General features: G+C 53.8%; 2 protein-coding genes across 11 annotated transcripts in view; one reads left to right on the top strand and one right to left on the bottom strand.

Annotated features, from left to right (window-relative positions):
- The window catches only part of COPZ2 (coat protein complex I subunit zeta 2), a 9,784-nt gene extending 7,487 nt beyond the window's left edge, over positions 1–2,297 (bottom strand). For 3 of the 4 annotated variants that reach the window (XM_037033223.1, XM_037033224.1, XM_037033221.1), the window contains exons 1-2: positions 2,162–2,297; positions 1,333–1,407 (exon numbers count right to left, since the gene is read on the bottom strand). In XM_037033223.1, coding sequence (XP_036889118.1) covers positions 1,333–1,407; positions 2,162–2,272 — 186 coding nt within the window. In that variant the 5' untranslated portion in view covers positions 2,273–2,297. Of the gene's footprint in view, positions 1–1,332; positions 1,408–1,933; positions 2,033–2,161 lie in introns of those variants that run through there. The other variant, XM_037033225.1, reaches the window with a different exon arrangement.
- NFE2L1 (NFE2 like bZIP transcription factor 1) overlaps positions 1–23,973 on the top strand; it is a 24,437-nt gene extending 464 nt beyond the window's left edge. Inside the window, exons 1-7 of one of the 7 annotated variants that reach the window (XM_037033217.1) lie at positions 9,116–9,128; positions 12,520–13,441; positions 18,043–18,258; positions 18,661–18,750; positions 18,973–19,131; positions 19,896–20,111; positions 20,327–23,973. In XM_037033217.1, coding sequence (XP_036889112.1) covers positions 12,932–13,441; positions 18,043–18,258; positions 18,661–18,750; positions 18,973–19,131; positions 19,896–20,111; positions 20,327–21,448 — 2,313 coding nt within the window. In that variant the 5' untranslated portion in view covers positions 9,116–9,128; positions 12,520–12,931 and the 3' untranslated portion in view covers positions 21,449–23,973. Of the gene's footprint in view, positions 1–9,115; positions 9,129–10,792; positions 10,903–11,203; positions 11,308–12,417; positions 13,442–18,042; positions 18,259–18,660; positions 18,751–18,972; positions 19,132–19,895; positions 20,112–20,326 lie in introns of those variants that run through there. The other 6 variants (XM_037033215.1, XM_037033218.1, XM_037033214.1 and 3 more) reach the window with 6 other exon arrangements.

Below are 23,973 nucleotides of genomic sequence, written 5' to 3'. Positions count from 1 at the left end.
TGCGGTGTGCTGAGGACTGGGGGGCCACTAAGTGGTCACCTGGAGTCCACATGAACCCGAGTGTGCAGGAGAGAGGGCTAAGCCCAGGGTCCTGCAACAAAAGGGTAACAATCCTGACTCCTCTTTATCATCCCCATTGTACTGATGGGGGGGGGGCTGAGGTGTGAAAGAGAAGGGGAACTTCCTTGACATCCCACGGTCGGAGGGGCGGAACTGGGATGCAACACCAAGGACTGCCTGACTTCAGGCAGGGCGATGTGAAGATGAAATATCTAAGGAAAAGTTCCCGGCATACATTGCACAATTAAATCGGCGCTGTTTTGCCCGGGGTTTCGTGAGCCCCTCTCTCTGACTCCATTTCTTAACCTGAATGTGGATGTGTCCTTCTGGGAGGAAGTCCTAGAACCTCTGGCATTGCCAATCCACCTCTGACCACCTGCTGGGGCAAGGTACGGTGAGCTCGCTCGGCTTTCAATTTTCTGGTTGTGGATTATGCCACTTAGTACCCAACTGCCGGCAGATTGTCTCCCTGCTGACCACTACTGGCATGAGGACAAAAAGTTTCAGCAACAAACAAACAAACAAACAAACACTGTAATGTATTTCATAGCTAGTTTAGATGCTGTATCCCTACTATAGTTAGTTGTATTTAGGGTAGGCAGTTACTTTTGGATTACCCTGCTTTGGCTTCCCCAGGCCGTGGTCACTGGGATGGATGCTGAGTGACTGACTAGGTCGTGCGGAGAAAGCCACCCTCCTGAGCTCCGAGTCAAAATACCGGAGAGCTCGGCTCTCTGTTCTGACATCGACACGTGAAACCCCAGGTGCCTCATTCAGCTTCTCTAGATGGTGTTTTCCTCATTTGTGGAAGCGTTGAACTATGCATGTGGTCTCTGAAACCCTGGCTGGTGCTAAGTTCTGAGACTCCTCAGACTAAATCCTGAGTGTTTACTAAGCTGTGCGAGAAGAGTACAGGTTGCTTGTTTAAAATGTGGGGACCGGGACTCCTGGGTCCCAGGCTCCACAGGCCACTGACCCCTGGACGGTTCCGTCCAGGCTCAGGGCCCAGCTGGCTACTTGGAAGGATGATGAGAAGACATTTCAGGGGACAGGATTAGAAATAGGGAGGCACCCTGCCCCAACCAGGGTCCAGCCATCTGACAAGGCAGGGGATGGACATGGGGGCTCTTGGAGGGTCTAAGCTGAGCTGTTCTGAGTGACTGAACCCGCAGTGGGGTCTCTCCTGAGGCGGGAGTCCGCTGGGTGGGGACCTCTGTTCTCAGGGCAGTAGCGCAGTTTTCAGGGGCCCTAGGGTGAGGGTGGGAGGTTTACCTTGGCCAGCAGGCGGTGTCCGTCATTATCTAGGATGAAAACAGCCTTGATGGTGTAGAGAGAAGGTTCCTGCAACTGATACAGGGTGGGGTGGGGGAGTCCATTGGCCCCTGACTCAAGGCAAATACCCTGTCATTGAGTTTATGGGAACTGCTGGCCCCAGGAGTCCACGATCAGGGTCCAGTGACCCTGGTCCCAAATGTTCATAGCCGGTTCTTGCCCAACCCTGTGCTAAACGCGCTGCCTCCTGTCCTGCTCCCCCCGCCCCTGCAGACGTTCCACTGCAGGCCCCTGGCGGGCGCGCTGCACGTTGGGTGCGGAAGGTCCGCCCGGGCCCAAGTTCTGTCATGCACTGACTGCCGCAGAGCCCGAGTCGGAGTGTATCACAGAACCTGGGCCGGGGGGACAGCGGTGCGCCTCCTCCTTCCGGCTGAGCTCGGGGCTAGGCCGGCCTCCCTCTGAGCGCGCCCCCAGCCCCCTGACGCGGGGGGGCTCCGGAGCGCGCACATCCGCCCACCGGCCCTCGGAGCGCCTTCCCCCGCCTTGCAGAATCTCAATCCACCCCACCCCCAAGCTGTGTCCATCGCTGCTCTAAACGGACCCAGAACTTCAGCCCCACTCGGACTCTCAGGACAGGCCTCCTGGAGAGTCCACGCCCGCGGGAACTTTTTCTCGCCGGCCCGGCCCGGGCCCCTCCCCGCGCTGCTCAGCGGTGGCACCAAGTTCCCGGCGCCAGGCGTGCGAGTTAGGAGTTGGCTGCCCCGCTCAACCCCACCCGGGCCCTGATTCCTGCCCCCCGGACCCCGGCGCCCGCCCGCCTGCTCCATACCCGCGACCCCGCGGGCTCCCCGGCTCGGGCGGGCGGTGCTGCGCCCCCGGCCTGGGCGGCCGCGGCCCCCTCCCCCGGGTGCGGACGTGGCCAGGCCTCGGGCCGCTGCATTCCGCTCGCCGCCCAGCGCTGACAGCGCCTCTCGCCGCCCCGCCCCCGAGCCCGCCCGGCCCACCGGGCCGCCCCCCACCCCCCGGAGGCCACCGCCCTCCCTTTCCCCGACTCAGTGCCTGCTTTTCCCTTTCCCTGAGGCCCTTTCCTCCTTCTCGCCCTCCCTACTTTCCCTGACCCCCTCCCCCTGCGCCCCACACCCCGGCCCTCCTTTCCCCACCTCTCATGTCTCTCCTTCTCGGCTCCTTTCCCCTCTTTAAAGTCCATTCTCCGTATGTCCCAGGACCAGCCCCCTCTCTGTCCCCTCCTGCCTCCTTTCTGGCCTGTGGGTTTGTTTGCACCGGTGTCCACAGGCTGTCCTGGGGACAGCAGAAAACACAGCCACGTCCGGTTTTGTCTCAACTACTGCCAGGTGCTGTGCAGACAAATACAGAGCTCAGGGATAATGACAGCAGTGAGAGCAGAGGAGGACAGCTCTGGAGAGACCCTCTGTTCCCAGCAGGCTCCCCCACTCCTGCCACTTCCTCCCAGAAAGCCCTCCAAGACACAGGACACCATCCAAAGCGAGACAGACTCCTAGCGGCACTGATGCTCCATACCCACGGCATCAGGCTTTGCCACGCTGTGGCTTCTTGGGTCTAAGCGACACCAGAACACATGCTCTCCCTTCAGGGAGCTCAAGGCCAGTGGGAAACTCACACTCTCAGGCTACAGAGTTAACAGTGCTTACCCATCTCCCCTTAAAACCGCCAGGCGTGTATTTTACACTCAAACACTTTCGCATGCATTACCTAACACACCCCACACCTGGGAGGCCGGTGTTCCCGCGCCCGTTTTAAGGAAAGGGAAACTCAGACCGTTTCCGGATTGTATAGCTAATAAACAGTCGAGGGAGACAGCATCCAAGGTTCAGACTGGACATGTCCCCCACGCTTCCTTTCAAGGCCTGTTGTGCCGGGCACCGGAGGACTGCCAGGTGGGGCTTTCCTCTGCGGCACGAGGTCCAGTCTTCTCATTCTTCCAGTCCCCGCTTTGGTGTCGTCTCCAGAAGGCCATCTCTGGCATCCACCAAATGGTGTCTCGGGCCACATTCTCTAACTCAGCACCCTATTCAGTTATTTGTTACATTGCCCTTTTCTCAGTCTCTAAATATTCTTTTTATTGATTTGTTTACGAATGTGTAGGACCCTTCTCCGCACCAGACTTTGAGTCCTCTGAGAACAGAAATGATGTGTCTCTCTTGCTCATTGTGGAATTCCTACCCCCCCCCCAAGGGCCTAATGCACTACAGGTACTTAATAAGCATTTGAAGAGGAAGTGAATGAGCAAATGAATTTAGGATGAAGGAGAGCATGTGTAAAATAACTGAAATGTATTTATCAGTGAAACCATATTTTAGGTTTTGTACAAGTATTTATTGAGCGCTTTATGAGTCCCTGGGCTTTGAGAGTGGAAAAAGCAAACAGAGTCTTTGCTCTCATGAAGTTTATATTCAAATGTTACTGTTTGTGTGCCGTGGTTCAATTCCCAGTCAGGGCACATGCCTGGGTTGCAGGCCAGTTCCCAACGAGGGACACGTGAGAGGCAACCATACATTGATGTTTCTCTCCCTCTCTCCTTCCCCTCTCCTCTAGAAATAAATAAATAAAATATTAAAAAAAAACAAAGTAGATATTACATAAGTTGTTGATAAGTGCAACGAAGAATAATAGAGCAGGAAAAGGGATTAGAGCAGGAACAGGGATTAGAGCAGGAACAGCGATCAGGAATGTGAGGGGTTGAGGGGAGCAGGGCAGAATGCCGTTTTCCGTGGTGTCACTGGGGAAAGCCTTCAAGAAGGTGACATTTGAAGACAGACCTGAAGGGGGTGAGAGAGGAAGCCACGCAGACACCTGGTGAAAACGTCTGAACTTCTGTGAGGTAGAAGGCACGCTTGAATCTTCCTCGCAGGCTGTCAGAGTTACAACAGTGACCACTAACGGACACTGGTTGGTGCCATGGGGGCTGGGGAGGAAGAGGCAGTGTTTTATTTGACTTCCAAATCGTCAGAAATTATGTCAATGGTCATGCCAGCTTGATGTGTTATTAAAAATACTGACTTGATTATTTTGATCCCTTCTGTGAGGTGGCCCATTTTTCGTTCACATGTACAGAAAAGCCTGCTAACTTCTGTGTGGTATACGCTACCCACAGGCGGGAGGAGGGAGGGAGGGAGGAAGACCTGGGAAGACGGGGGCCTTGGGGAGCTGGTGGGGCTCCGTGGGACGAGGTGAGGGAGGCGTAGTTACAGGAGGGGTAGATGAGAAGGCGCTGGAGAGAGGCACCGGGGCTGGCACAGAGAGGAGGTGGGGGGAGGAAGCTTAGGGACCACGAAATCCTTATCACCACCACCTTCATCACTTGGCTGTGCTGGTTTTAATCACCAGGATCTCTTTACATCTTAAGTGCTGTGGCGAATGTCAATTCAGAGCCCTTGAGTTGAACTTTGCAAGGAAGAGATTCTCCTCATTGATGGCTGTGCCCTAAACTCCCTCAGCAGAGACCCTAGGGCTCCTCTCCTTTCTCAGGACCCCCCGGGCCTAGGGTGTCCCTTTACTGAGATTCTGTGTGAAAATATAAGCTCAGCGTGCACAGTGCTGGAGCAGTGTCGTGCACGGAGCATCACCTCGGGACTTTACAGCGTAAGCCTGGCAGAACCGGAAAGTGTTCAGGTGGAGCAGGAGAGGAGCAGCTGGAGAGCCTTCCTAGAGTGAGGAGGCCAGAGCCAGGTTCAAAAAGAGCACAGCCTTCATGTTCCCCTGCTCTCTACTCCCTCGGAGGGTGTTTGGGGGTGGGGGGTATGCACTCCTCTAACCAGCACCTGTGGAGTTCCCCGGGGCTCAGAGTCCATCCTGAAAACACACACGTGGGCTTGCACACACACACACACACACAGCCTTCAGAATCTCCAGGAGGCAAGTGATGCAAACAGGTTCTCCTCTGGACCTTGGTTTACCTTGGAAACAGAGGAGAGACCATTCCGTTTCCTCTGACTCACCCTCCTGCCACCACATTTCTGCGCTGTCTGTCCTAGGATTTCGGCATCTGTTCTCGTGTGACAAGAAGAAACAGCTCCCTTGGGTGACAGTCTCTCTCTCTCCTTCCTGCTATAATGTCAAGAGGGGGAGGTATGTGTGGCATGTGGTGGCCTCCAGAGAGAAAACACAAGCTTCTCTGCTCTGCCTGCAGGGTGGGTTTCCAGGGGCCACCCTCAGGACGGCCCTGCTATCTTCCACATAGTCAGCTTCGTCTGGGGGAAGGAGGTCCTAGTGTGGGCAGAGAGTTGGGCAAGAAGGGGTCCTCAAGCTCAGCTCTGTGCACAAGTGGCTTTATACGTGGGATTCGATTTTTTATTTTTAATTTATTTTTTAATCCTCACCCGCGGATATATCCATCCATTGATTCCAGAGAGAGAGGAAGGGAGGTGGAGAGAATGAAAGAGAAACATTGATGTTAGAGAAACATCGATCGGCTGCTCCCTGAGCGTGCCCTCACAGGGGACCAAACCTGCAACTTTTTGGTTATGGAACGACGCTCCAACCAACTGAGCCACACTGGTCGGGGCCATAAGATCTGATTTTTAAACTTTGAATGTGTATGTTGTTATTCCCACTTAACTCAGGAGGCCCCAACTAGCAAGGGGCAGAGCCAGATTTTTGAACCCAGCTCTGAGTCCAAAACACCCTCTCTTCTCACCTCACAGTAGGGCCTCTCTGACTGTGCCCTGCCACACTGAGAGCCACACAAAGCGATTCCTCAACACAGTTTGGGAGAACGTGGTGCGGATGTATGGGACAGCTGAAGTCAGCTTCATAAAATGTTATGCCAAGACAGGAGTGAACAACGAGGTGCTTTCATTGGCTAGGTCTGGGGAGAGAGCATTTGGGGATTGAGAAATGGTGCATTCTTTTCCAGGTGGTGATTCTCGTTGTGTGCTCATGCGTTATTACTACTGTTGTCCTTAATCCACTCGGATTGCTGCTCCAAGCTAGCGATTCTCTGGCTGTACAGCAGAATCACCAGAGGAGCTTTTACAAAATCCCGATGCCCAGGGCTGCTCCGGGAGACTGATTTAACTGGCCAGGGATGGGACCTGGACATTAATATTTTTTTATAAGCCCCCCCCACCGCAGGTGATTCTAATGTGTAGCCAGGGTGGAGAAGCCATCTTCTAAGAGGTCTGGTAGGGGTGGACGGAAAGACGGGCTGGCTTGCAGAAGAGCTTTACCTATTTTTGATGGTTTAATGGTAACAACCTTGCTAATGATGTTTACCATGTAAGAAAGGTGCCAGATGTCTGGATTGGATGGCAAATTGATTTCCTTGCAAGACATGCTAACATTTAGTATTGACAGGATGTAATCCTAGAATCTCTCAGAAGGGTGTAAGGCAATCTCAGGCAGGCATCTAATCCATTCCTCTGGACTGAAGGAAGTTGGAAAGGGAAAAATAAGGGCAACCAAAATAGCAGAAAGATTGCATTTCCCTTTAGGGGAAAGAGCAATTCCCACTGTTCCAGAACAAATCCAAGCCCAGCCGGGCCACCTTCCCACATCCCCTTCTCTGAGGGTTTCCTGGCAGGTGTTGTCTTTGCAGGATGAGTGGAAGATGGCTGTGCCTGCCGGTGGCTAGACAGCTTTTCCGAAGAGGAAGCTGTGTCAACAGATACAACCAGGACGTGTGGGGATTTCAGTTAGCCGTCTCCTTTTGTGGCCCCAAACGCCTGTGCATTAGGACGAACCCTCTCCCTAGCTTCCCACAGCCTTCTCTTCTTTCTTGAGCAACCTGGAGCTGCAGGGGCAAGGCCTGGTTCTGTGGAAGGCTCTCAACCTCTCCCTTAGGGAGAAAGTGCGTGTGCTCACTTTTTCCAACAGTCTTTTTGGTCTGATTTAATGGATACACCAGGATGGATGACATACCAGCATGGGGTCTTTCTTTTGCCTCTTAGGTGAATGTACTATTAACAGCTCATCCTTGCAGAGGGTGGAGATGTGGGGGTGGGGAGGGAAGAGGGGAGCTTCCCGGGAGGACACACCCCAGATTTGCAAGGTTATTCCGTGGGTTCTGGGAAGAAGGTGTGCACCTGCTCTGACTCGATCTGGAACTCCAGTCAGAGTGGAAGACAGTCTTCCTATCTCTGCTCCCTACCTCGGACTATTAAATGTCCTGGGAGCCCACACCCTGCCAGGCCCAATGGCCTGCTGTTCGCTGACATTTCCTCTATATCTGGATAGTACCCTCCTCAGCCCCCAAAACAGGCCAGCAATTCTTTGTCCTTCCCTTTTGTGTAACTGCTAAGCAGCAAACTTTTCTAACCACCAATGACTGGGTTCCTTTAACTCGATAACACAGTTTCTGCTATGCCTGCCTCCCTGTCCACTGAAATAATTATTATACGACTTTAAACACAGTATTTGAGGTGGGGAGGCAGAAGCACCTGGACAAAAACAAAAGACTCTCCGCTCTGCCTCTAAGAAGGAACACAAAGCACCCCCCCTTCTCTCAGTGCCTGCCACTCCCTCCACACCTGGGACCCCAGAAAAAACAAGGAAGGAAAGGGGGGAACGGGTAAGAGCGCAACCCCAAGAAACTGACTGGGTCATTAGGGAGAGGCAGGGTGGGCAGAGGTAGAAGGGGGTATAAGCATTCATGGGAAAAGTAAAATAAAAATAAACTATTAAAAAAGAGAAACTGTCATTAAAAAGTGACCAAATGAATTTAGGCTCTCAAAGTTATGTGGAAGACCACATGTTACCTTCCCCACACGGCCTTCCCACCTGCAGCGGCCCTTTCATTTCAGTAAATATCGTATTTGATTTCATGTTAGTCATACACTCGCTGTATGATTTCATTTCTTGTCCTAGGTACCCGGTGCCATTATATAGCTGGAAAGAAACTTGGAGAATGCAAACGAACTTTTCCAAAACTCAGTTTGGTTGGAGCTAAGGTTTTCTGACTCCCCATAAAGAACTTCCCAGTTGGTTTGTTTGAACTGTGTCAGGATTTAAAATTGTTCAGGATTTGCTGTGTCAAACAAAGAACCACACCTACCTCCTCAAAAGTCATGTATTTAAGCCCTGTGACTTTAGCCTTGACATCTTTCAGTTCCATGGTTTTTAAATGATTTATTTACTTATTTTCAGAGAGAGTGGAAAGAAAGAAGAGAGGGAAACACCTCTTGGTTGACCATTGCATGCTCCATACTGGGGACCTGGCCTACAACCCGGGCACATGCCTGTCTGGGAATTGAACCCACAACCTTCAGGTTCACTGGCCAACACTCAACCCACTGAGCCACACCAGCCAAGGCTCAGTTCTACGGTTTTTAAATATTTCCTTTCCAACCCCCCCCTTAGTATGTTCTTAGAGTTACTGATCACTCCTTATTTCTACTCCTTTCGTACCCAATAGTACTTACCTGTATAGTCTTACTAGTTCAGGGACTGGTCTGTCTCTCATTTCCTTGATAACATGCCATATCCTTCGAAATCAATCTCCTTCAAGTATTAACTCCCGCTTCTAACAGAAATCACAGGCCTGCCTGCTTGAGCTCTCCTTCCATTATTCAGTATTTATTGTCCACCAAGTTCCAGGCACTGTTGTAGGTTTTGAAGACTCAAGTTAATGGACAAAATTCTAGTCCTCATATTCTAGCATTTATAAGAAACAAGTAGGAAAAGGAATAACTAAAACATGTACTCTTTGAATCAGTGTTTAGATGGGTAACTGGCTGGGTAGTTTTCTGAGGACTCGATGAACAGATAAATGCTGGTGTATATTTCTATGTGGTGAAATTGGTTTGTAATCTGCAAAACAAGTTAAGCCTCAAATTAAGCCTCCTAACTCTCCAAATACGTGATGGACTCTATGCTCTCATTTAACAAGTTACCAATTGGCCTCCTCAAGTTGTACAAGGACGGATAGATTACTAAGATCTTCCTGAGTCAAAAACTTGAGGCCCTGGCAGGCGTAGCTCAGTGGATTAAGCACGGTCCTGTGAACCACACGATCCCGGTTCAATTCCCACCCAGGGCACATGCCTGGGTTGCAAGCCAGTTCCCTGCAGGGGACTCACAAGAGGCAACCATACATTGATACTTCTCTCCTTCCCCTCCCCTCTAAAAGATAAATAAAATCTAAAATAAAAGAATTTTTTAAAATTAAATTTTATTTTTTTAAGATTTTATTTATCTTTAGAGGGGAAGGAGAGAGAAAGAGAAACATCAATGTATGGTTGCCTTTCGTGCATCCCCTGCTGGGAGTTGGCCTGCAGGGAACCCGCCTGCAACCCAGGCATGTGCCCTGACTGGGAATTGAACCTCGATCCTCTGGTTCGCAGGCCCACGCTCAATCCACTGAGCTACACCAGCCAGGGTAAAAATAAAAGAATTTGAGTTGACGCCTTTTTGTCCCACAGCTGGGAACAATTCACTACAACCCCCAACTCAGCGATTGCCTACATGTGGTCTTGGGACCGAGCTGCATAAAATTTACCCAAGTCATTTAATAACCAGGCAGGTTATTAGGCCACCACCCCAGGGTAAGTGAATTAGAATTTCTAAACTAAGGCCTCAATTTGCAGGTTTAACAAGTTCCCCAAGTGATGCTGGGGATAAACAAATGTTTGAAAATCACAGGGATGGCTAGACGAGACTGAAGAACACCAACAACTCCGAAAGTTCCTGAAAGGCTAAACTCACGGGAGGTTGGGCAGGGAAAACCAGGGAGGGGAGGCGGAGCTCTTCGGGGTGTTTTTATCATAACAAAAATCGCTAATTATACCACATCCCTCACACCAGCAGCGTCCCACCATTGCCACGGCAACCCACTCCCAGGGCTGTTCCCGCGTTAACTTCTGCATTGGAAAGTGATGCACTCAACCCAGACAGGAGAGGGGCGTTCCTCCAGGCCCGGAAGCTAGCACAGCAGTTTCCGCTGCCAGCACCTAAGATGGCGGCACGGCCATCTCCACCACGCGAAATACATGCTCCGTATTCTGCTTAGGCCCGCCCCCCCCTCCTCGGTCTCACTGGACTTCTGCAAGTCACTGTGGGAACCCTCAAAGGGGTAATCCCACATTCCGGCGGCGATACCTCCTCCCATCCCTGGCCCTAGGCCTTTATTCTCCACCCGAAGAAAGCACTAGAAGCGCTAAGCCTGCACGCTTTGCTCCACGCCCAGCTTGTAATACCTCCTGCGGCCGGAGCATGGCAGAGGGGGGCAGAATGTCGGGGGCGATAGGGCCTTCGCCCCACTTATTGGTGGGCCCACGCCGTGGGGAGGGCCTACACGCCCATTGGGCAGTGGATCATGCCCGTCTTGGGAAATCGAGAGAGGAAGGAGGAGGCAAGCTCAGCCATTGGGCTCTTTCTGCTGTCAGTCAAAGTGACATCCGGCGACGGCCACGGTCTCAGCTCGTTGATTGGAGAAACGTGTTGGCCGCAGAGGGTGGGCTTCCGAGTGAGGTGGGAGGAGGGGGCGGGGAGGGAAGCGGAGGCTCGGGAGCTCTAGGCCGGCCGGCGGCGGCAAGGCCTGGACTCGGTTTGAGGACCTGCTGTGGCGGCAGCGGCGGACGCCCAGCTCAGCAGCGGGTATCCGACACAGTCCTTTCCCTGACGGGAGGCGCGCAGCGTCGCGGGGCTGAGGGTTAGGGGCTGAAGGGCGGCGGGGTGGAGCTGAGGGGCAGGAGGCGGGAGCGGGCGGCCGAGCCGGGTTCGCGTCGGGGCCGTGCCCTGGGCCTGTCGGGGAGGGGCCGCGAGTCCGAGGAGACTGCGGGCTCCCGGGTGGGTTGGACTGGGGAGGGCTGAGAGCGCGGGAAGGCGTGGTGGTAGGCCCGGGCTTGGGCGCGGGGTGGGGCTATAGCGCAGGGCGGGATGGGGTTTGGCCCTAAGGGTGGGTCAAGGCCAGGAAAGTAGCACTTGTTCGTTGCTGTCCCAGAAGGCTGGAAACCGAGGACCCGAGAGCGGGCATGGCGACTTGGTCTCAGCCGGACTCCGGTATCCGGGACGGGGTGGGACCGGGCTTAGACCAGAGGCCTCTGGCCTTAACTTGATCTTTAAGGGACCTTGCCCTGTTTCTCAAATTTTATTGGCTCTTGATAGTAATAAATTGCGTGAGAACGGGAGGGCAGTGTAAGCTGAAACTCTGGGTCGCAGTTGTGTTTAATCAAGTAAGCGTGTGTGTGTGTGTGTGTGTGTGTGTATAGGTAGGTAGATGTAGATCCCTATTATCCTTTAGAATAAATTGGTAGGTGGGTTCCAACAGTGAAGAGAGCTGTGTCTTGCTTTAAGAGGTTAATTGAAACTCAAAAGTAGAGACCAGAAACTGAAAGACAGGCGGTTTTATTCCCTCCCCACTTGGCTATCTGGGTTGAGAACTTTTTTGCCACATCCTTCTGTTTTGGCTCAGAAGGTCATGTGAATGAAAATAAAACCTGCCTATTCAAATGCTGTATCCAATAATACTGGCTCAACTCCCCCTCCCCTATTCCTCTTTGAATACCCCCTCTGGCTTTTTTTTTAAATGTGAGAATGATGGGAAAGGGAAAGCAGATTTCAAAGCCAAGAAAACAAAAGGCGTTCTACTTCTCTGTGAAGTGGTGGCCTGACCCGAATACGGCCTTTTACACTCCCATCCACTAATAACTTCTTCCTCCCCTATAGATCTGGGGAGGGACAGAACTTGCAGGTAGTTTTCTTCTGAGAGATGGACAACCAGCCTTTCTTTAAGATAGGAAATGGACCTCTCATGCTAAAAATAGAAGCTGGGTGGTGGTGTGTGGGGTAGAGGGGAGGGGTGGTAAATCTGACAACATGTAAACTATTCTGGATGCCCAGGGCAGTGTCTGCTTGTCCATAGCAAGCTATGTGTCAGGGTGTTGCAAGTTTAACCTACAGGAACAGGATCCTTGGATCCTTCGTGAGCAATACTTCCTTTCATAGTTGTTTTGTCTGTAAAAGGCTTTTGCTTTTCAGGGAGTGTAATAATTGACTTGTTTTTTCACTCCTGTAAAAGTGGCAGTACAATGTATTTCCTGCCTTCTGCCTTAGATCACGGTGTGAAAATTCTGGAACCTTATCCTGTTGCTCTCGTGATTCTTATTTCAGGTTTCTCTGGAAACCCCCCTGGTAAGTGTGGAGGAGGCGGGACACTCTGACCCAAGACGAAAGGCCGGTTCCTCCAGCCAAAGAAAATAAACCTTAGGAGAGAAGGAAAAACAAAACAAAGCAAAAACGCGTCGGCTGTTCCCGAGAACAGCCTGCAGTGGAATCTACAGAGAGGACGACTGATGTGAGTGAGGAAGTGACTGTGTGTGGACTGTGGAGAGAGTAAGTCACGTGGGCCCCGAGGGCCTGGACTGGGTTAGGAGCGGTTGTGCTTTCAGAGGTGAGGTGTCAAGAAGGGAAAAGTGAATGTGGTCTGGAGTGTGGCCTTGGCTCCACGGGGTGTGCGTTCCTCCGAGGCCGTCAGGGAGCTCAGCCCCCGTGTTCCGCCGGGGCAGGGTACAGGGTTTGGCACCGAGGGGGGTAACTTGCTGGCTGGAGCAGCAGAACAGTGGCCTTGATTTGTCTTTTGGAAGATTTAAAAACCAAAAAGCATAAACATTGTGGTTCTTCAGCAATGCTTTCTCTGAAGAAATACTTAACGGAAGGACTCCTCCAGTTCACCATTCTGCTGAGTTTGATCGGGGTGCGGGTGGACGTGGATACTTACCTGACCTCGCAGCTCCCCCCGCTCCGGGAGATCATCCTGGGGCCCAGTTCCGCCTACACCCAGACCCAGTTCCACAACCTGAGGAACACCTTGGATGGCTATGGCATCCACCCCAAGAGCATAGACCTGGACAATTACTTCACCGCCCGGCGGCTCCTCAGTCAGGTGAGGGCCTTGGACAGGTTCCAGGTGCCGACCACCGAGGTGAACGCCTGGCTGGTCCACCGGGATCCGGAGGGGTCTGTCTCTGGCAGCCAGCCCAGCTCAGGCCTTGCCCTCGAGAGTTCCAGTGGCCTCCAAGATGTGACAGGCCCGGACAACGGGGTGCGAGAAAGCGAATCGGAGCAGGGATTCAGTGAAGATTTGGAGGATTTGGGGGCTGTAGCCCCTCCAGTCAGTGGAGACTTAACCAAAGAGGTTAGTGGCCACATGGAAGGGTTGGGGATGGGGGCTGGTTGGGCACGCGGGTGGATTGGTCCTGGAGAGTTGTGGTGGTCACAGTACTGACCCCTATAAAGAACCAGAGAGGCTCTGGTGTGCAGGGGAATCTCAGACATCGTTCCTGGGTAGAAATGGGCTGAATTGTCTGACTGGGACTGGGGGCTGGAAGCATTTCCTGTGTTGAACCATTGGCCCACCTCTGAATGTGCTGTCAGGGCAGTGGGAGGTTCTTAGAACATGCCAGTGTGTTCACTGCTCAGATTTCAACATGACTTCTGGAGCCTGGGGTGGGGGAGGGAGTCACACTGTGATAGGCTCTGGTGTGGTGTGTATCTGTTGCTAAGAGGCAAATATTTTGTGGACTCTTGCCTTCTGCCTCGCCCCACAGCCAAACGCATACACATCCTGAAGTTCTCCTTTGTGGTTAGTCTCCTTGTTTTAAGGGCCTGATAAGTACTGTCCTGGGCCTGAGCCAAGGGGGGGTAGATTTAGTTATTCTCGCTCCAGTGAGAATCAAGGCTCCATCTTTGCTAAGGCCCACTGCAGGGAGTAGGAAGGCGAGGCCTGCGAGCTAGAAGAGGAACTGGGTTCTTCGACTTAAGTGAGCTTGCTTTGAGCTGTCAGATCGTTAGCTCCTAACATGTGGCTGACACATGGTTCTGGGCAGAAAGTGATGCAGTTGCCTTTAGTGATGATAATGGCTACTGCTGCTCCTGCCCTACCAATGTGATGGTAAGGTGGCTTTGAACTCTTAATGTTTGGTCTGGTTTGCCTCTCAGCCCCAAGGAGCTTTACAGAATGCCCACTGCAGTCTCCTGGCCATTAGGGAAAGAGAAGACGGGGTTGGACTCCCCGGAACTGAGTTTTGGGGTTTGGGGGTGGGGGAGAAGGCATGTAAAAAGTGTTGCAGATGCTGAACTTGCCTTTTTCTGCCCACCAGTCAGACCAGGTTTTGCCTTCAAGTGTCTTGCACTTGAGCCTGTTCCTGAGCTCAGTTCTCTGAATGGTAGTGACTGTCAAAGTGTGTGGCTTCCTCTGGGCTGGAGGTCCTAAGCTGGGGGGATTTTGCTCCCCAGGGGACATGTGGCAATGTCTAGAGACAGTTTTGGTGGTTACAACTAGAGGAAGTGCTATTAGCATCTAGTGGGGAGAGGCCAGGGATGCTGCTAAACTTCCTAAAAAGCACAGGACAGTCCCCAAATGTCAGTAGTGCCAGGGCTCCCCTGCTCCCCTGGCTCACACTGATCTACTTGAGAGAGACTGGAATAGTCTGGGCATGGGAGGGCGCCTTCCCTTAGGTCTTACAGTGCTACTGGGGACTTGGACCTCTCTTCCTTCCGCTTCCTCTGCCCTGTCCCTTCGGGTGGGCTCCAGTCTTGGCACAGTGGTCTGAAGAAGTAGGCCTCCCAGCCTCCTGTCCGGTCCTTCTGCTGCACTGTAGCTCCCCTGGGGGTAGGTGTGACTGGGCTTGCTCTTGGGAACCCTGTAGGGTAGCTCCATTCCTCTTCCTGCCGGCAGCCCTCCTGGGATGGCTGGACGTTTGGGTTGTGATGTGCAGGGGGTGGACTTTGACCCTGCGTTCCTCCGTTCCTTGGCCTTCATGAAGGTTATGTTCTCCCAGGCCTTCCCTGCTCCCTTTGGGGGCTGGTGGAGGGTCAGCATTAGGGGCCCAGGCTGGGCATGGGGCGAGGGAGGACTATTATGTGTCCAAAACATTCGCTCAGCAACTCATGGATAAAAATACCCAGGTCTGGGCCATGTGACAGGTGTCAACTGGAGCTGGTATTTCCCTGGGTGGCAGCGCTCCCCTGCTGCCAGGCCTGTTCGATGGACAGCCATTGCCCAGGCCCTTGTCAGGGATAGGATTCCCCTTGAGGCTGGCACTCTGCCCAGAGCGAGGTGGCTGGTGTACAGCTCTTTCCAGGCCAGGAGCAGGGGGAACGGACTGTTCCTGACCTGACCTTAGGCTCCAGGGGAGCAGCAGTGAGGAGGGGAGTCAGAGATGTGATCTGATTTTTGTCAGGGGCTTTTTTTCCTGCTCTTAGAGATGTGAGCCAGGGGTCAGGCAGCGATGCTCTAGGACAAAGCGAGGATAAAGAGGGTGGGGGGTGTTTGTGGCCCAGGCCCTGGTGTTTCAGAACACCTGCCTCCCTCAGCTGGCCTTCAGGCTCAGTCTTCCTCCTCTTGCCTGGGGCTGGGGCTGGGGCTGGTCAGCACTGTGACATTGCTGCACATGTGCAAATGGCGTTTTCCCTTCCTCTGGTCCGGCCTGTTGTGGGGCAACAAAGCCACTGGCTGAGTGGGTCTGGGTGCCCTGGGTTCCGGCCCAGCCTGGCGTTTGATCCTCGGGCTGGAGGACAACTGGCCACAGCCCTTGTGAGGAACGGGAAAAGAAACTCCTTCCACTTCCAGGGCACAACTTAAATTCCCGGAGAAGCTTCAGGAGTGTCTGCCCAGTCCTCAGTGGGCTGGGGAAGCTGGATGCAACTGGAGGGAGAGTGGCACCCCTTCCCCCCAGGGCTCTCTCACTGCGCCACCCCCGCTGGCTGACTGGGCTGGGTGGGGCTGCCCGCCCCTGGGTGCGTCTCCTTGAGGAGACGGAGGCGGCTCAGAGATGGGCTGGTTCCTTGCGGCAGCTTCTCCAGCTGCCCTGGTGCAGAGATTGGCTACCGGCTGCAGCTAGGTAACAGGCGGTGGGAGGGGATTGGCTCTTTCCGCATCTCCAGCGGAGACTTGGGGGAGGAGATTGGCTCTCGTCGCATCCTAGGTAACGACAGTGGGAGGGGATTGGCTCTTTCCGCAGCCCAGCTGCTGACCTGGGGGAGGGGATTGGTTCTCTGCAGCCTCAGCAGTGACCTGCGGGGTGGGAGGGGGAGGGGATTGGCTCCTTGCTGCAGCCTAGGTAACAAGTTTGGGGGGCGTGGGGAGGGGGAGAGAGGGGGAGAGGGAGGAGTGGGAGGATAGGCCTAGGAGGGAGCTGGCTTTCCTCTGCAGCCTGAGCACGGAGCATGGGGTGGGAGTCCCATCTCACTGCAGCCTCTGCGGTGAGCTCAGGGTGGGGGCTGCCGGGTGCCTGAGTGGAACTGGGGTTGTGAGGTGGGAGGGGGCTACTCAAGGATGGAGGAAGAGGGCTGGGCTGGGCCGCCCAGGCAGCAGTACGGGCGGGGCACCTCCTCAGGCCCCTCGGAGCTAGCTCGGGGCCACCCTTCCAGCCTGGTGTGCTCCCTGCAAGCCAAGAGCTCCTTGCAGCCCCCTGTCCGGCTTCCCTGCACCGGCTGCCCCGGGGCTCATCTTGGAGACCATGACCCGCCTGGACCGCAGCTCTCACAGTGGTGGGGGCCCTGCCAAAGGGAGCAGGCCCCTTAACTCTTTGCTGGCTGGTCATCGGGTGGCCCAGCCCCCCTCTGCTCCTGGGTCCAGGGCTTCTGTTCAGGTTGGTGTATGTGGGGAGACCAAAGGGAGAGGTACACGTGGTGGGAGGTCTCAGGATCCGGGAGGGCTGTGGTGGGGAAAGGGCACCTGGTCAGGGCTGGGGGAGGTGGGTCTCCTCGGAGGATACTCCTTTCTGAAAAGTGCCGCCTTTTTAACCTCTGGATGGCAGGCAGTGGTGTAGTGTTTCTTTAGCCATAGGGGGGGTCGTGTAGAAAAGCTGGAATAGCTCTTATTTATTGGGTTTCTATGCTGGTGGCAATGGGGGTGACAGTTGGTGCAGGAACTTTAAGGTCCACCAGGGTAGGGCAGAAGGGAGGCGTTTTGGTACCTGAGGCGGCAGTTGTGGCCAAGTGGTGATGGGGGCTGTCCTTGAGTGGACTGACTAATGGGGAATCAGGGAGCCCTGGGGTGTGGTAAGGGAGTGAGAGCTCTGGTGGAAGGGGGCACCGCGGAGCAGGCCTTGGCAGGGGTGGGGTGCCCGGTGAGAATCAGCTGACTGCTTGAAGCTCTCCTGGGATCAGCAGCTTGCTAGGATCAGCTGAGAGTGGGGGTTCTGGCAGGGATGGATCTTGAGGTGAGCCTGGGCTTTAAGAGTTGTGGGTGTTCGTTCAGCTTCACTCCTGCCTCAGCCAGGAAGGGGGAATGACTTTAGGAAGGACTGAAGACAGCCTGTCGTTGTCATTGGTTGCATCAGGTGGTTGCAAATGCAGGGATTTTCCTCTCTAGCCCACCCCACCCCTTTATGCAAATGAAAATGGCACCACAGGCTGATGCAAGCCTGGCCACCACAAAGCAATTCTGCATGACAGTTTGCCCTTGCTTGCTGTGGCCAGCTCCCTACAAGCCATGTTTTAAGGAATTCCCATTCACCAAATGATTATTGTCTGAACTTGCCCTTTGCTCCTTAGAGGAGGTGGCCCTACCTTTTGGCCGGGCTGTTTCTGTTTTGGATCCTGAGCCCACAGACCTGGATTTTTCTGGAAGCTGGTGTCTTGATGAAGCCTTGCTGGCACGGAGTAGCAGGGGGTAGAGTCTGGAAGGGAACGATGGGACTGAGGCTAGGAGGGACCTCTGAGGAGCAAGGCAGGGAGGGAGGGAGGGGCCGCTGGGCCTGTGAGCTAAAGTCATGGTGATCTGTCTTTCAGGACATAGATCTGATTGACATCCTTTGGCGACAGGATATTGACCTGGGGGCTGGGCGTGAGGTTTTTGACTATAGTCATCGCCAGAAAGAGCAGGATGTGGATAAGGAACTGCAAGATGGAACGGAGCAGGAGGACACCTGGCCAGGAGAGGGCGAAGACGTTCTGGCACGAAACCTGCTAGTGGATGGAGAAACTGGGGAGAGCTTCCCTGCCCAGGTACTCTCACCTCTGCTCAGTCCCAGAAACTTCTTAGAGAAGGCAGTTGTGTCTGTGGGAGGGACCTGGTTGTATATTTGGGTTGGCATCTCCAAGTCAGTCAGTCAGTGAGTGGACTGAGAAAGGAGTGCAGGAGCACAACAGAAGCAGAGGGGCCAGGCCTTGGTAACAAACAGTCCAGAGGCAAAGCACTTAGCAGATCCTACCTGTGTCAAGGCTCTTCCACCCTCTCTCGGTTCTCCCCTAGAGTTGGGGACTCAGGGTTAGTCTTCAGCCCAGGAGTGGACCTGCAACTACACAGGTCCTCCGTCAGCAGCCCCTTGGGAAGGCTGAGGAAGAGGCTTCAAGCCTGCAGGCAGCCAGAGCCCAGATGAGTCAGACTTACAGTTGCTGTTGCCACAGGTGCCTGGTGGGGAGGACCAGACAGCCCTGTCCCTGGAAGAGTGCCTTAGGCTGCTGGAGGCCACCTGCCCCTTTGGGGAGAATGCTGAGGTGAGCAGGACTCCAGGAAGAGCCCCCAAGCCAGCAGGGCAGGCAGCACATGTGTTCCTCCGTGGGTGCCGGGGGGCCGACTCTTGGTGCTGGCCTTGTCCTGGCTGCTGGGGTGAAATCAGAGGAAGGAAGGAACAGAACCTCAGGTGGCAGTCTTTGGGAGGAAAGCGGAAGGCTGGTCTTTCCTTCTTTCTCTGTTAAAGCCTCTGTATTTTGCCCTAGTTTCCAGCAGACATTTCCAGCTTAACAGAAGCAGTGCCTAGTGAGAGTGAGCCCCCAGGTCTTCAAAACAACCTCTTGTCTCCTCTCCTGACGGGGACAGAGTCACCATTTGATTTGGAACAGCAGTGGCAAGACCTCATGTCCATCATGGAGATGCAGGTAGGACTATCAGAACAGGGCACAAACCTACTGGAGTTTTGGTGGTGTATTAGCACTCAGTTTCTTTCCCCCTGTGGGAAGAGAAAGCCTACCATCTCTATCTAATCCATAGGAAAGTGGGGACACTGACAGGTAACTGTCTAGGTGTCTCCCTGGGGCAGTAGGGGGTAGTCAGGAGTAGGGTTTGGGTGAAAACCCCAGGGCTTGAGTCCTTTGGAGTGAGCCTGCCTCCAAGGCATGCCTTCTTTCCCTTCAAGCAGACAGTCACTTGGCTGGGTGCTCCCAAGGGCTGGGTGCTCCCAAGGGCGAGGGAGAATAAAAGTCATCTCACTTGTAGCCCTGAAGTCATCTAGTCAGCCCTTTATCATCTTAGAGGTGTGGAGATGGAAACTCAGAGGTTGAGAGAGATGCCCACGGTCATAGAGCAAGTGGTGTAGTCAGGTGTTCGCACTCCAAGGCTTGGTCTTTTACTGTTCTGATTTAGCAGTGAAATGGTAGTCATTGTTGGGTGTTTTAAGTTTCCTTCCAAGAGGAGGAAGAGTATGGCCAAATATGAGCTGGTCAGTCCCTCACTGGGGTGGAGCACATGGGGAGGAACCCATTTCTGCTCGGCCTAGTGGATGGATGGGGGCCAGGAGCTGATGCTGTGGTCTTCATACCCATGGGATTATGTCTGTGCTGGGTGCCTGCTAGTGTTAGCCCCCAGCCTCACCTGGGGAGGGAGTCTGCACTGAGTGAAAGGTGACACTCTTCTTCCCTTCCAGGCCATGGAAGTGAACACATCAACCAGTGAAATTCTGTACAATGCCCCTCCTGGAGACCCACTGAGCACCAACTACAGCCTTGCCCCCAACACTCCCATCAATCAGAATGTCAGCCTGCATCAGGCGTCCCTGGGCGGCTGCAGCCAGGACTTCTCGATCTTCAGCCCTGAGGTGGAGAGCCTGCCTGTGGCCAGCAGCTCCACTTTGCTCCCGCTGGTCCCCAGTAATTCCACCAGCCTCAACTCCACCTTTGGCTCTACCAACCTGGCGGGTCTCTTCTTTCCGCCCCAGCTCAATGGCACAGCCAATGACACTGTAGGCCCTGACCTGCCTGACCCACTTGGGGGTCTGTTAGATGAAGCCATGCTGGATGAGATCAGCCTGATGGACCTGGCCATTGNGTGGCCAGCAGCTCCACTTTGCTCCCGCTGGTCCCCAGTAATTCCACCAGCCTCAACTCCACCTTTGGCTCTACCAACCTGGCGGGTCTCTTCTTTCCGCCCCAGCTCAATGGCACAGCCAATGACACTGTAGGCCCCGACCTGCCTGACCCACTTGGGGGTCTGTTAGATGAAGCCATGCTGGATGAGATCAGCCTGATGGACCTGGCCATTGAGGAAGGCTTTAACTCCGTGCAGGCCTCCCAGCTTGAAGAGGAATTTGACTCTGACTCAGGCCTCTCCTTGGACTCTAGCCATAGCCCTTCCTCTCTGAGCAGCTCTGAAGGCAGTTCTTCCTCCTCCTCTTCCTCCTCCTCCTCTGCTTCTTCTTCAGCCTCTTCCTCCTTTTCTGAGGAAGGTGCTGTCGGCTACAGCTCTGACTCTGAAACTCTGGATCTAGAAGAGGCAGAGGGCGCTGTGGGCTACCAGCCTGAATATTCCAAGTTCTGCCGCATGAGCTATCAGGATCCGTCTCAGCTCTCCTGCCTGCCCTACTTGGAGCATGTGGGCCACAACCACACGTACAACATGGCACCCAGTGCCCTTGACTCTGCTGACCTGCCACCACCCAGCACCCTCAAGAAAGGCAGCAAGGAGAAGCAGGCTGACTTCCTAGACAAGCAGATGAGCCGGGATGAGCATCGAGCCCGAGCCATGAAGATCCCCTTCACCAATGACAAGATCATCAACCTGCCTGTGGAGGAATTCAATGAGCTGCTGTCCAAATACCAGCTCAGCGAAGCCCAGCTGAGCCTCATCCGGGACATCCGGCGTCGGGGCAAGAACAAGATGGCAGCACAGAACTGCCGCAAGCGCAAGCTGGACACCATCCTGAACCTGGAGCGGGATGTGGAGGACCTGCAGCGCGATAAAGCCCGGCTGCTGCGGGAAAAAGTGGAGTTCCTCCGGTCCCTGAGGCAGATGAAGCAGAAGGTCCAGAGCCTGTACCAGGAGGTGTTTGGGCGGCTGCGAGATGAGAATGGGCGACCTTACTCACCCAGTCAGTATGCTCTCCAGTATGCCGGGGATGGCAGCGTCCTCCTCATTCCCCGCACCCTGGCTGACCAGCAGGCCCGGCGACAGGAGAGGAAGCCAAAAGACCGGAGAAAGTGAGCCTGGGGTGGAAGGGGGGTCAACACTCACCAAGATTGAAACTGGAGAAGGGCTGGGCCTGGACCTGGACCTACAGCAGGAGGACTTGAATGCCTTCTTATCCAATAGATCTCAGATGGGATGACTGTCGGTCAGTGGAAGAGGCTGGTGCAGGTGCCGTCTGGCTCAGCTTCCCCCACTGGGGAGTGGAAGTAGCCAGACTGTTTGGGTGGACAGGGTCCTCACTCATCCCCCTTTCATTTGAGGGAAGGGGTGGGGTGGTGATGGCATTGATGGAGGCTTGACGAAGGGGAAGGAAGGGACTTGTGAAAGGAGACAAAGTAGTAGAAAGTCTCATTCCAGGAAGAAAGGAAAGAAACCAAAAAAAAAAAAAAAAATCAAAGCTTGAAAAAAGTGCAGGTTAATATTGAATCTGACCAGGATTCCAGGCAGGTTTTAGGTGGGACTAGGTCATTGGTGTGAGTAAACCCCACTTCACCCCAGAGGAGGTGTGGAACAGACAGGGTGGGTTCTGGGAGGGGCTTTGTGAATTCTTTCTGCTCCCGCACTTTGGCATCCCTGAAGGGGAGGCTCTTTGATGTCTCCTTGAATATTTCAATGCCAGGGAGCCACTGGAACCCAATACTAGCTAGCTTGGAGGGTTAGGGTTAAAGGTTGGAGCACACAGGAGAGGATCACAAGGCCCAGTGTTGCAGGAGCCCCAACACCAAGCATGCCACTCACTGCCCTGCCACTCCATCTCCCTTGGTGCCTAGTCACCCCTGAGCTGAGGCTCCCACAGCTCCATCAGAACCTGCATGCAAGTGCTGTTCTCTCTTCCTGGCCCCTCACTGGCTGCCCAGAGCTCTTCTGCAGCTGGGGTGCTGGCAGTGCCCCCAGTGATGGGTCTGCAGCCTCCTGGGGGCTGTTTTGAGGCAGGGGGGGTAATGTGGAGAAGCCAGGCAGTATTCAGCACAATACTGGGGAGTGACCCCCTCAGGCCTCCCACCAAACAACTGGGCTTGTCACTGGAAAAGACAAACTATAAAACCCAGCAACAACAAAACTAGTCCTCTTAGAGTTTCCTGCGCTTTTTTTTTTCCCCCTAAGGGCTTTGAGCCCTGTTTCACTTATAGGGTCTAGAATGCTTGTGTTGAGTAAAAAGGAGATACCCCAATATTCAAAGCTGCTAAATGTTCTCTTTGCCATAAAGACTCCGTGTAACTGTGTGAACATTTGGGATTTTTCTCCTCCGTCCCGAGGTCTCCGTCTGCTTTCTTTTTTGGGTGTCTTCCTAGGAGAATGAGAAGTGCATGTGATGGTGGTTGAGAGCACCTTCCCCCACCCCAGGCTCTTGGCTACAGGCAGCTTCTCGGCACCCCCAGCTCAGCAAGGGCTCCTTGGAGGACTGCCTGGGGGAGGCAGAGGGAAGTGCCAAGGTGGCCATATGGTTCCAGGACCAGTGTCTATTTTTTTGAATGTTTGCTACTGCTGCCCCCCACCTGTTTGGAATAATAGGAATGCTCTGAGTGGGGGAAGTGCTGATTCTCCCCATTTGGAGTGGGGCAGGCAGCACATTCACTGAGCAGTAGGAGCCTGGGAAGTGCTTTTATAAATTATTTTCCTTGTAGATTTTATTTTTAATTTATCTGTGACCTGCCAGGGAGAGGGGAGAGAGAGAGAGGGGGTTGTGAACACAAGACAAAATAAAATAAAATGGATGATTCATTCTCAAGCGCAGTTTTTCCCTATCCTGAACTTAAAAGTAAATAGGCCTCACGAGGGCTGGCCACTGTGCAGCTGAGGCAGTTCATATGGGAAAGGGAGCGGCTAATGAGTGAGAAGACAAAATAGTCTTAACTACTGTATTAGTAAGCCTTCTGCGCAGGTGTTGGGTACCTCTTTACAGGGTTTGCAGGCTGTCCTCTCAGAGGAAGGATTCAGACTCCTTTTGTCCTTTCTCACAGGCCAGGCTAGGTGGAGCTGGTGTCACCTGGCCCAGCTCTGTATTTCCTGTCCACCTCTAACAGACTGCATGTATCTTGACTGTGCTGCTACTTCTCTGGTGGCCCCACCTGCCAGTGTTGCAGAGCACTGCAGTGTAGTCACACTGACAACTGTGATAGTGAAAACCTGAGAATCAACAAGACCAACAGGTGCCAGGTGCTTCTGTTGAACCGAGTAAGGCCGTAGGGCCTGAAAAGCAGGAAGCTAGACTCCAGGTTTTGAGGCATCAGAAAACCCCAGCTGAGGTGACCAGAATCTGTCCTCCCTCCAAAACACCTGACACTATCAAGCCTTTGGCGTGCTGATGTGACAAGGTACTGAGTGGTTTCTGGAACTGCCACAGGCCCATCTTGAGGAAGGTAGCAAATGCCCGAGTAATGATGGCTCACCGGCAGCCCAAGATGCACTGACAAGTTTTACGACCAGAAGCTGTGATCTTGAGTTCCCTGTACCACTGTGTGACCTGGCTCGGCCTTGTCCTTCAGTGATGCTGTGAGTTATCCTAAGGAATGGAATAAAACTCCAGGAGTAATGTTGAT

This window comes from Sturnira hondurensis, unplaced genomic scaffold (assembly GCF_014824575.4).
Source record: "Sturnira hondurensis isolate 20B ecotype Veracruz unplaced genomic scaffold, ASM1482457v3 Scaffold0021632, whole genome shotgun sequence".
Lineage (NCBI taxonomy): Eukaryota > Metazoa > Chordata > Mammalia > Chiroptera > Phyllostomidae > Sturnira > Sturnira hondurensis.
The sequence above is the reverse complement of the archived record's forward strand: the minus strand, read 5'-3'. Positions and strand labels throughout refer to the sequence as shown.